Raw genomic sequence first — 13313 nt, 5'->3', positions numbered from 1 at the left:
TTTTCCACGTGTTATGTCTTTTTAGAGTCACAATTTCTTTCTAGCAACTGATCTTAAATTTTGGTGAAATACCGAAGGAACTGAAGGCACCTCATCTATGATATCTTTCCTAAACCCACCACCCCACCTCCCCCACACTCAGCCAACTCAGACATTTTCTTTGGTGTACTCAGAGCACTTTGTACCTATATTATTCTCTTTTTTCTTAGAGGTATTTTTTTCATGTCTTATGTCACCTTTCAGATTGTTGGCTTATTAAAAAGCCAAAGGCCCTGTCCTATTTTTTCTTTATCAGTACTGTGCCTAGCACAGTGCTTTACATATAGTAATATTTGTTGAAGAAATGTTGCTGTTTTACTTTTTTAAGAACTCTGCAGAAATTTTAATAAAATAATATTTGGAAAGAAATTTGCTATTCCTTTACATCAACTTTTTGTCACATACTTGACATCAGGATCATTTATGATTGTGTTGTTGAAACTTCATGAGTTAGGGAAGTCAGGATTAAGTACCACGTAGCAGTTCCCCATTTTCTTTTTTTGTCTTCTGAGACGTGGAATGCAAAGTACTACAGGAACTTACTAAATGCTTTGTTTTTGTCAGAATGAGACTTCCATCTTTGTCTATGGAGGTGAAGTTTCCCACAAGTAGTCAGTTTTGCTTCTATATGAATTTTGACATCTCAGTTAGGAAAGCATCAACTATATTATTCATTTGTTCACTTTTGCTATATAATCTCTCAGTGTTACATAAACAAATAGTTATTAAGTGCCTGTCATGTGCAACATAGTATGCTAGCTGTTGGGATTAAAAAAATCAGAAATATGGCCCTAGCTTTCAAAGAGTTTATAGTACAGTAGCATGGAGTAGATACTTAAAGAAGAAAGATGTGTGCTCTAGATAAAGTGCTATAGAAGTATAGGGGTTTGGACTAGACAAAATAGGATAAAATTTCAGTTGGAAGGAAGTTGAGTTGGAGAGGAACATACATGTGCCCGTCCAATGTGTTTGTTTATGTCTGTATTCATGTCACTGTCCCATACTTAAAGGATTTGTGATTTCATCATTGTAGATACTGCTACCAATAACGTGTGTTCTAACACTTCAGAATTTGAGTTGTCATAACTGAAACAAAAAGTTAGTGATCACAAGCATTCCATGATGAGTGGACCGAGAATGGGGCTGGGGATAGAGGCTATCACTCAAAAACAGAGAAAAAAGCAAAGAAAGAGTGGGATCATTGAAGCACTTTAAAAAAAATGCATAGAAAAGAGAAGGAAGGCCAGAAAGAATCAGACAAGGACATTTTTGAAAGTTACATGTTGAATTTATTTCATAATTAAAAAGAAAAGCAAGCTGTATACAATAGAGATCAGCAACTTACGATATAGTGCTCTTTTTTCTATTCTGTTAATATGGAATTCCATGGGCCCCATTTTCTTTGATGGTTGTATGATTCAGAATAAAAATAAACTTATTAAAATTTTTAAACAACCATATATTTTCATGCTTTTTTCCTCCTAACCCTTTTCTATCCAGTAAGTTTCATGAATTAAACTCAATTGCTGTATTCTAGTCTTACCAGTTTTTTCTTTTTTTTCTTTTTCTTACCAGTTCTTTGAAAATATATTTACCCATCTATATGTAGACTTCTCTTTCTCATATATCATTATTATTAATACATTTTATTTTGGTACATTAGTAAATTTTGAACGAACCCCTTATATAAACTTTCCCCTTTAAACAAAAAATAATTCAACTCACACTCCCAATATAGTGATTGTGACTTAACAATATTGGTTAGTTTGTTTTTTTTAGTATGTTTATTTTTTAATAAAAGGATATGGGCTTTAAATTTAATGATTGGGACCCATTGTTGTCCAGTTTACGTAAGTTATTGTAATCATTGTTTAAGTTATTCTTTTAGTTCTCTTTTCCTTCTCTCTGTATGTATCATTTTTGTTTATGTCTTACTATGTCTATCACAGTTCTTCACATTACTTGCTACTTACAACACAATAATTTTTTATTGCATTTATATACCACAGATTGTTTATGTGTTTCCTAATGATTGGACACTCATGATGTGCTTGCAGCTTTTTGCTATTATAAATGATGCTGCTTTTTTTGTAGTAGCAAAAAACTGGAAACAATGGAAAATGCCCATCAGTTGGAGAAAAGCTAAGCAAAGTTGTAGTACATGAATATAATGGAATATTTTTACACTTTTAGTAACAATGAATTTGAAGAATTATGAGAAATATAAGACAGATAAACTGATACAAAGAGAAGGAAGAGAGAATCAAACTACCTACCCAGTGACTCCAGTAACTTGAATGAAAACTAAAAGGCAAGAAACCTTGGGTGTCTTCTTATTATTCTGGCTGCATTAATTTAGCCTTTGCAAAATCTTTTTACTTTTACATAATTGAAAATGTTCTTTGAAATTTCAGCTTCCCTTTTTTGTTCATTCCTTCTGCATTCGGTTACTTTTGTGGGAAGTAACTGTTCTTTAAACATGTCTAAAAGTGATGGGACAGGATCATCCTATAGATTTAATATTATTTGAATTATAGTCAAAGTGATCTCAGAATGGTTGATAATAGGCCCAAACTATTGGAAAACTGACTCCCCTAACCCCTTACTGCTAGAAATGATACCCAGCATAACAATGACACACAAGACATCCACTGGAGAAGAAATGTAAATATAATACATTCACATTTCAGCTGGCTTTTTCTAAAACAGTTATGTAGGGAAATACATATGAGGCAAGCTTCCTGGAAATTCAAGGTATCCCTCAGTTGTTACTGATACCTAGAGGCTTTTCTGTGTCTGAATCTTGCTCTGCAAACACCTAAAGCCACCAAAAGGCAACATAGTTCCTGCTATGAGAGAAGTTATCAGTTTTTCCTTTAACTTAAAATCCCTAATTGTATGTTAGCTCTTCATACTGTCAAAGTTCAGTAGATGCCTAATCTGATGTTGGATTTTTTAAAAGGTTTTTCTTCCTAATTACTGCATACATCTTAAATTAAAATGATTATTTCTATTATATTTGCTTTTGATAGTATCTGTTTTTAATGGTTTTATGTGACTATTCTCTGCCTCCTTCAAATTTTAACTGAAAGACCTATTTTGGTCATTTCAACAAATCCATTGACAAATACATCTAAAAGAGGTGTGTTTTTTTGGTGGCTTTCCAAAAATCTGGTCTTTTACAATAGTTTTTCCTTTTTTGTCAAGCTGGTCAATTTATAAGAATGAATTCCATTTTAGCTTCTATAGGGATTCTGCATAAGGACAAGGGATGGAATATGATGGAGAAAGGTGTTCTGCTGTGAATAAATAGCTCTGCTCTATAAAATGAAGCCACGTGGTTCTCTTGTTTTTTATCCAAAGTCTAATTTTTACATTCTCTGTAGTAGTATGTTTATTGGATATGTATATTATTTTTGATAATGAAATTTAATTAGAAATCGGCTATGTTACCATGCATTTCTATTACTGTTTAATGATCAGTACTGTCTTCTTTAAGAGTGAAGATAATAAAGTACTGCACTTAAATTTATGAAACAGCAAATAAGCAGAGGGTAACGTTTAGTTTTATTTATTTGTGTGTGTGTATATATATATATATACACATATGCATATATATATATACATATAATATTCATGTATTATATTGTACATATAATATATGTATTTATTTAAATACATAAAGAAGAATGGACTAGAGTGGGGAATGACTTGTGACAGGCCAACTAACAAGCAGTGTGCTACATAGTCCCCACCTGAGGTGATGAGGATCTGTACCATTGTGATAGCAGTGTCAGAGGAGAGGAGTCGTATGGGAGAGATGTTGCAAACATAGAGTCAACAGCCTAAGCAAAAAGATTAAATTTGGGAAGTGAGAGAGAGTGAGGAGTCATGGATGACACTTTGGTTGCCAGCCTTGGGGGACTGAGAGGTTTGGATTATCCTCAACAGTAATAGGGAAGTGTAGAGGGAAAGATAATGAGTTCTGTTTTGGATATGTTGAGTAAAATGTTGGCTGAACATCTAGTTCAAGATATCTGAAAGTCAGTTAAAGGTAGGAGCTAGATAGAAGTCAGCAGACAGATTAGGGAAGAGTAGGTAGATTTGAGAATCATGACATAGAGATAATAATTAAATGCATGGAAATTATAAAATTACCATGTGAAGTAGAATAGAGAGAGAAGAGAAAAAGGCCCAGAACAGAGTCTTGTAGTTAACCCACAGTTAAGAGGGTGTGACCTAGATGAGAATCCAGCAAAGGAGACCAAGAAGCAGTGGTCAGATAATTAGAAGAGCTAGGTGAGAACGGTGTCTCAAAAACATAGAAGCATATACAAGGAGGAGAGGATGGTTAACAGTGTCAAAGGCTGCAGAGAGGCCAAGGAAAATGTGGATTAAGAAAAAGTCATTGAATTTGGCAGTTAAGAGATAATTTGTAGCTTTGGTGGAATGATGAGGTGAGAAACCAGATTGTAGGGTTAAGAAGAGAGAGGAGAGGAGGTGGAGCCATCTGTTGTACATGGCTTTCTCAGTAATCTTGGCTTTAATGTCTTTATAATGTTTTTGAGTATGATCTTATTATCTATAGTGAAAGATTTCCCCTGCCTTTCCTGACTGAAGAATAGTCACAATTGGGTTGATTTTAATCAAAAAGATATTTTTCTCCTTACCATCTTAAGTTGGAAGAAATAAGACTAATCCATTTTAATGATGATTTTAATAGACTTCTAGAAAGTTTTGCTTTCTGACATCTTTATAACTACTCTTTATATCCAAATTTATTAATCTCTTGCACTTAACTTGCACTTACAATCTTCAAATGCTGTCCTGACCTCCAACTATAAAATTTCTCTTGTCTGCTAAATACCCCTAGTATTTTGTTTGTTTGTTTATTTCTAGCAATCCTAACATTTCAGTTCTAACAAAGCCCAGGAATGTTGCTTGAGCATCAAATTCACAGCTGTAGTCAGTTAATTGATAACGTCTCTTCGTGTGAAAACCACTGAGTGGTCATAGCTACAAAACTCATCAAGTTACATGCTGCTATCGTTGACTATCTTGTTATCCTTGCAGGTTTTGTGGGAATTTTACCAGAGAGGATTCTGCCTATAGATGGCGTTTTCTGAGTATTCTAGGGACTTCTGTCCCACCTAGTTTGGTGTAACTGGCTTTCTCTTCCTTTCTCCTGTTCCAGTATTTATACAGTAGATGCTTTTGTTTCTGTGTGCACGCATTTGTCCTCCTCTGCATCTTTTTTTTTCTTCTTTGTACTCTGACGTAAACAGGTTTGACTCCCAGGAGTCTCTGTATGTATCTCTCTTTGAAGGTAGAGGAGCCAGAAGTAGTTTCACAGTTGAAATGATGATACCCAGGTGAACCGGGTAATAGCCCTGTCTTAAGTTGCTCTTGCTCATTTGATAATTGCACACTTTTGCTCTCTACCAGATGGCATGGAAAAGGTTGCATTTGTATGGGACTTGTCACATTCTATCGTGTGTGTGTGTGTGTGTGAGAATGAGAGAAAGATAGAGAGAATATATGAGGAAGTGAGAGAGAGTATATTTTTATATAGATCTCAACTTCCCAGATAGTTTTTAAGTACCTTTAGGACACAGGCACTGTCATTCCTTTTTGTTTACCCCGCAGTACCTGTGAGCACAGTGTTTTACGGTAGAGGCACTCGATAACTGAGTAATTGTTTCTTAAAAGAATCTTGTTAAACAGGAAAATATGATTCACTTCACTTATTTGCCAGCACCAATTATTAGGGACAAACATTATACTTTGGGCTATTCCTTGAATATCCAGTAAAATGCAACGAAGCAGAGTAGTATAATCCCAAATTCATTTAGCTTGTTTGGGAATAAAAAACAGATTGTGTGCTAAACATCTGATTGACCATGAGTATGTCTGATAAAAGAAGTCACAACCCTAAAAAAATAACAAAGGTCCATTTTGCAGGCCTGGCTTGAGAGGAAGTATAGAGCTGTTTAAGGCTTCATGCCTGGAACAGGGCCTCCTAGCAATAATACCAAAGGGCCAGCATGATCTTTGTTTCCAAACTTTGTTTCTCTCTGTCTTGTGGAAGTGGCAAGAGTTGAGCAATAAGAATTTTCTAGGATCCATTCCTCATTTGACAAATGTTCAAAAGATTTAAATAGGCAGTGCTCAATAGAAGGAATCTAAACTACCAGTAACCATATTAAAAAATGCTCCAAATCACTAAGAAATGTAAAATTTAAAAAGTAACTGGTGTTCTATGTCAAATCTGATGGCCAAAGATGACAGAAAAGGAAATAACAATTATTGTAGGGACTACAGGAAATGGAACACATGACTCTGCTGTTGATGGAGCTTTGAATTGGTCCAGCCGTTCTGGAAGGCAATTTGGAACTATGTTCCCAATAGTTATTAATCGATGCAAATTCTAATCCAACTGTACAGCTACTAGCATGAGACCCTCAAGAGATCAAAGAGAAGAGAAGGACCTATGTATACAAAAATACTTCTGCCAGATCTTTTTGTGTTGACAGAGAACAGGAAACTAAAGGAAAAATGGAAAGCACATTAGTTAGAGAGTGACTTGACAAATTATGGCATATGAATTAAGGGAATCCTAATGCATTGCAAGAAATGAAGAAAGGGACAGTTTCAGAGAATCCTGGGAGACCCAAATGAATGGATTCAAAATAAAGTGAGCAGAACCAGGAGAAAATTTATACACTAACAGCAGCATCATAAATACACATGACTTTGAAAGACTTAAGAACTCTGTTCAGTGCAGTGACTATTTCAGAGGTCCATTGATAAACTTACCTCCTGACAGAGAGGTGATAGATCAAAGATTGAGAATAAGATGTAACATTTTTAGATAAAGCCAATGTGGGAATTTCTTTTGTCTTTGTCTATGCAAATTTATTGTCTTTTTTTTTTCTGGAGGAGGGAGATAAAGGATAATAATAATAATGATAATAATAACTAACATTTATATGCTACATACTGTGTGCCAGGCACTATGCTAAGTGCTTTATACTTCCTGTCTCATTTGATCCTCACAACAATACTGGGAGGTCGGTGCTTTTTATGGATGAGGAACCTGAGGCAAACAGGTTAAGTGACTTGCCTTGGATCACACAGCTAGGAAGTGTCTGAGGCTGAATTTGAACTCAGGTCTTCCTGACTTCAAGAATCAGCATTGTTAGCCACTGTGCTACCTGGTTGCCTTGAAGGAAAGAGAAAATAATTGTAAAAAGTCAAATTAAATTTAAAAAAATTAAAGAGCTTTTAGAGTAATTGTATACCTTAGTGGGAAGAGGAAAAGTTTTAAATTGTTGTATCTTTTTCTTGGCTTCCCATAAGAGGTCATTGATGAGATATCATAGTTAATAAAGGGGTAAACAACAAAATTCATTTCTAATGTTTATGGGTTTTTCAGAGGTGGAACTCAGAACACCCGTAGTTGTTTGATTTCTTCCCCCCCTTCGTTGTAATACCTTTTGAATAACTTGTAATAGTAGATTGGTATTCTTCCTTTCCTTTAAAAGTAAATAAACTTTAAATACATGTGTGAAAAATAGTAATACATGTTCTATATAAATATATCCTTACAATCACAAGTTATTCTTGAATTAATCTTCCACTAGGGCAGAATTCCTATAAATCTCAGCTGATGATTCTCTTCCCTCTGGTGTTTCTTCTTTATTAAAGTTATTAAAGCAGCATTAGCAACAAAGTATAAAAACTGAGACTGTATGAACATTGTTCAAGTAGAGCTGTGGGACAGATTTCTTCAGGAGTGGAAACCCTGAACAGCAAGATGGTGGGAAACCACTTATGAATTCCCCATTCAAAAATCATTTCTGGAGTCAAATAATTTCGTAACAAGTTGAAGGAGATTTCAAGGCAGAATTAGGGGAAACCAGGAAAAAATCTTTCTACAAATAAAGTCTTCTAAGTATCAGTGAATCAGCAATGGGGTCAGAAGAACAGTGATAAATTGGGAATTTTTTTTCAAATAGAAGTAGCATCTGATTAATGGTCTCTTAAATTATGCTAGACAAACTTATGAGCTTTGGGTGCCTATGGCCCTTCCCCTGGAAAGTTTGTAGAGTCTGTCCTTTCCCGTGTCTTATTCACTTTTTTTTTTCCATTTATTTGGATAAATACATAGGAAGAAATTGACACATTACTGGTAAGGATAATTAACATAGTGGGTGACATGCTCAAAATTCAAGAACAACTTTGCAGTCCACAATGAATGAACTTCACAGTCACAATATGATCTACAACTAACGATGAAATTTATTAGAGAGAAATATATTCTTGTGCTTAGGTTAAAAAAACAAGGGATTTTTATATATGTGTATTTTTATATGTGACGAGAGGTCCCTAATTGTATAAATGTAGTTTGTATGGAAAAGACCAAAGAGTTTTGATTGGCTAAGAGCTATATAATATACAGAAAAGAGGTGTCAGGATTAATGCTAGACAACATCTGGAATATCATGTTCGGCTCTTGATGCCACATTTTAAGAGCACATTGCTAAACTAGAGTGAGGGAAACTATAATGGTAAGACACTCAAAATTCATTTCATGGAATTGACTTTTAAAAAATGAGATTTTAGGCCTAATGAAGACAAGACTTGGAAGGACAGCCTTGTTGGTCTTCAAATAATTTTGAAAGATAGTCACGTGGAAGCCCTCAGTGTAATTCTAGAAGGAAAAAACCAGGTAGAATCAGCCATTAGAAATTACGAAGAAATAATCTGAACTCTAATGTGAAGACTACCCTTATAATGATTTTTTTCGACTCCCTCTGCCACCAGCCCTTTACTACTATTTAATTGCCTTGTATTAGGACTAGGATAAAGTGAAAAGTGAGGAACAAAATTAATGGGGTTTTCCAGGTCCGAAGTAATACTGGGACAGGCAGGAAGAAAATTTTCAAGCAGTTTGTATTTAGGACAGAAGGGAACTTTTTAGGACTGCCAGGGACAGTCATGTATTTCAGCTGGTCAGTTTAAGTAAGAGAATGTACATAGTGTCTGCCTTGTTCTTTCTCTTTGCATAATAATTTATTAATTTTCTTTATTCTAATTTCATATAGTTGAGAATCACTTTTCTTGTACAGTTGGAAAAATTGAATGCTCCATAAATAGCAGACTAAGTGACAGATTGACCAGTGGGTCCCAGTTTGTGAGAGAGATTAAATTGCAAAGGGCCTGGTTAAAAAAAAAAAAAGTTATATAAATGTATCATGATGGTATTTTCATTCTGTGTCTGTTTTTCCTGGTGTTTTTTTTTTAACTTTAGTTTATTCTGAAAATCTTTGGTAACTTTCTTTCCCAGGGTCCAGTTGTTCTTGGTGAAGCCCAACAGCCTGAAGATTTGATAAAACAGCAGTGCAGAATGATTGATTCCTTGAAGGTGGAAAACTCCAAGGGGAATTGGAGAATTGATTCTGCTCCATGTAGTCCTTCTCTTGAACCTCATAATGTGGATAAACAGGTTAGTTACAAAGGAAGAATTTCTCTCTTTACGATCAGACTTTTTTTCATCTTCAAAAAGAGAATAAATATTTTTAAGTAGTTGGTCCCTAGATGTAAATTTCTGTAAATTGAGATAAGGAATTAACAGAGGAGCTCTTTACACATTGTTATCTTCATTCACTTATCGTCTCTTAAGTTAATTTACACTATACTAATCTCTTAAGATTTAGAAAGTGAAACTTGCCGAGAAAAACATTAAACCAGCTTATCTGGTTTCAATAAATAAACAATACAGGTAGGCAAAAAATTGGGAAAATATTTGAAACTTCCATTATATCAAGCCAGGGTGTTATCTTCTAGAAAAAATCTGTACCATCAGTTTCAAAGGCCTAAGTCACAGGCTTAATTTTTCATTGTGTTATATCGATTGATTTTACACCAAGGAAGTTGTATTGCTGAAGTGACAGAACTGAGATACTTTTTTGTACTTGGTATTAGTTTAGTATAGTAATTGCTTCCTCTCCTCTATTGTGGAAACAGAAAAATCTGTGGTCTACTCTATCTGTGGATTAATTTATTGGTTCCAGTCCTTGTTGAGTCATAATACTCATTTTGTTTTGGATTAACAGGTAATATCATTTCTATCTTATTCTATTTGTTTTCACAAATATTTATTTAACCTATATATACCAAAGACAAAGTTTCATTCTAGGTCTTGGGGCTCTATGGTAGGTATATTATCAGAAGACTCTGTCCATGCCTTTTGTAGAAGTGTGTAACCTGTTAAAAGACTTATTCTTATTTAAAAAAAAAACAAAACTCTGAGACTCTGCTGTTTTATTACCAATGCTTATTTAGAGCCTTTTGACCTCTGGTTCCTCTGTGGCATATTATTTCATGTGTGTGTGTCAATCTCGTGGAATTTATTGGAGAGTATTGATAGTAATGCATGTGAAGTAAATTGTACAATGCATTTTATAGTAGTGATATTGAATAATCCACCTTTAAGTATTTGGCAGCTATCACCAAGATAGTGAAAACTAAACCATAAAAAGAAGGGAATTGTTCCAATTGGGAGTATCCTTGTAGTAGAGTATAGAATAGAATTTTGGATGAATTATCATCATCATTATCATTATATTAGCTAACTTATATAGAACTTAAATATTTGCAAAATGCTGTACAGATATTATCTCATTGGATCCACACAAAAACTCTGTGAGGTAGTGCTATTATTATCTCCATTTTATAGATGGGAAAACTGGGGCTGGAAAGAGATTAAGTTGTTTGCCCAGGGTCACACATCTGGTAAGGGTCTGAAATGAAATTTGAACTCAGATCGTGTGTGTGTGTGTTTATTTTTTTTTATTTATTTTTTTTTTAAAGGCAATTGGGGTTAAGTGACTGCCCAGGGTCACACAGCTAGTAAGTGTCAAGTGTATGGTCTGAGCCTGGATTTGAACTCAGGTCCTCCTGACTTCAGGGCTGGTGCTCTATCCACTGCACCATCTAGCTGCCCCTGAGCTCAGATTTTCTGACTCCAAGTCTGGTGTTCTTACCCACTTCACCACCTAGCTATCTGAGATTTGATAGTAACAACTAGTTTTTTTTTTTCTTTTCTAGCATTTGGAGTAAATAGTTGTTAATTTCTAATTATGTATTCATTATGTAAAAATGAAATACAAAATAAAATGCATAGTTATATTAATGACTTGTATCCATATCCCAAAGGGGTTATATTATAACAGAGTTGGAGTGAAAAGTGTTCAAAGCCCATTATTCTAACATTAACTGATACTTATGTGGTATTTTAAAGTTTATTAGGGGCACTGGTTGAGGTTAAGTGACTTGCACAGGGTCACAAAAAAAATCAATATGTAGCAGTGGTGAGACTTTCATGCTTCACAACCCATCTAGTTTACTTGCCATTTACCCCACTATTTTACCTTCTGGGACCCTTTGCTCTCCAGAGACCATATTCTAGGGGACTTGATCCACTAAGTTTTGGAACTCTCTCCTGGGACTAAGCTTTCTTGACTGGTTAATGAGTGAGTCCAAATTGATATCTAGCCAGCTTCATAACAAAAAGACCATACTTTATATCCAATGGGATTAGTTATCCACCCTAGGAGTCTTATTGATGTCTGTGTACCCTTATTTTCTCTTCATCTGGGAGTCATAATTTGTTTTTATTCTGAAGCCCAAATAAAATAATCATTTCCACATACATAGTAGAACAGGAAAAAAATAGATTGTACATGAAATCTCAGATGAGTACTTAAATATGGCTTGATTTTTGTTTTAAAATATAATACATTCAACTTCTGACTTTCAAAGCCTTACTACTTGTCCATTATTGTTTCTGAAATTCCTTTTCTGCGTTTAAAAAAAAATGCGTCTTAGTGACCTTTTCTTTCTCCTTTATTAATGTGCTATCCTCTCCTTTCCCTAAACCCTCATTGAGAAAAAAGAAAAATAAAGACCTTGTAACAAAAATTGCCGCACTGGCTATGTTTGACTACATCTTGGGCCCATCAACTCTCAAGAGGTAGAAAGAATACTTCATTTTCAGTATTTTGAAATTTTAGCTGGACATTGCATTCAATTAGATTTCTTAAATGTTTCAAAAAATTGTTTTTTCTTTATAATGTTGTTATTGTATCATTTGTCCTCACAGTTCTTCTCACTTCACACTACAACATTTTACATGTTTCTCTGAAACCACCCCTTGTTTTGCTTATGGTTACCGCCTCATTTATTTTACCCACCTAACTCCCTGTGCCTGCGTATTTCCCTGTTGTTTAATGTATTTCTGTATCACATTCTTTTTTTTTTCTTAATAGTATTTTATTTTTTCCCCAATTACCTGTAAAGATAGTTTTCAACATTGATGTTGTAAAATTGACTTCCAAATTTTTCTCCCTCCCTCCCTCCACTCAGCCCTCCTCAAGACAGCAAGCAGTGTGATATAGGTTATGCATATGCAATCATGTTAAACATATTTCCACATTAATCATGTTTTAAAAGAAGAATCAAAACAAAAGAGAAAAACCATGAGAAAGAAAAAACAACAAAAAAGTGAAAATAGAATGCTTCAATATGCATTCAGACGCCATAGTTCTTTCTGTGGATCTGGTTAGCATTTTCTATTATGAGTGTTTTGGAATTGTCTTGGTCATTGTATTCCTCAGAAGAACTAAGTTTATCATAGGTAATCATCATATGGTGTTGCTGTGTACAATGTTGTCCTGGTTCTGCTTACTTCACTTAGTATCAGTTCATGTAAGTCTTTCCAGGTTTTTCTGAAATCTGCCTGCTCATCAATTTTTTTTAGCACAATAGTATTCCAGTATATTCATACACCGCAACTTCTTCAGCCATTCCCCAATTGATAGACATCCCCTCAATTTCCAATTCTTTGCCACAACAAAAAGAGCTACTATAAATATTTTTGTACATGTAGATCCTTTTCCCTTTTTTATAATATCTTTGGGATAAGACCAGGTGGTGGTATGTTGCTGGATCAAAGGGTATGCACAGTTTGGTTGCCCTTTGGGCATAGTTCCAAATTCTCCATCACATTCTTTGTGTGTAAATATGCACACTTACGTGTTCAAAATTCTTTTGTACTCTTCAAATTGTGTGTAAGGTTTATTCGGTGCCCATTTCTTCTGTCTTCATCTTGATACACTCTTTTTCTTATGTTCCCCCAGTGTGTAAGAGTTCCTCCCTCCCTTTCCTCTTCTTTTCCTCCAACCCATTTGCTTCCCATTTTCTTTTTCTAA

At 34.6% G+C, this 13313-nt stretch overlaps 1 protein-coding gene across 1 annotated transcript in view; it reads left to right on the top strand.

The window, feature by feature from the left end:
* Window positions 1-13313, top strand: part of LOC114028008 (KAT8 regulatory NSL complex subunit 1-like) — a 172114-nt gene that overhangs the window by 78185 nt on the left and 80616 nt on the right. Inside the window, exon 4 of the mRNA XM_027842175.1 lies at window positions 9389-9547. Coding sequence (XP_027697976.1) covers window positions 9389-9547 — 159 coding nt within the window. The remainder of the gene's footprint in view (window positions 1-9388; window positions 9548-13313) is intronic.

Source organism: Vombatus ursinus, unplaced genomic scaffold (genome assembly GCF_900497805.2).
Source record: "Vombatus ursinus unplaced genomic scaffold, bare-nosed wombat genome assembly UNPS02014867.1, whole genome shotgun sequence".
Classification (NCBI taxonomy): Eukaryota; Metazoa; Chordata; class Mammalia; order Diprotodontia; family Vombatidae; genus Vombatus; species Vombatus ursinus.
This window is presented reverse-complemented; position numbering and strand designations above follow the sequence as displayed.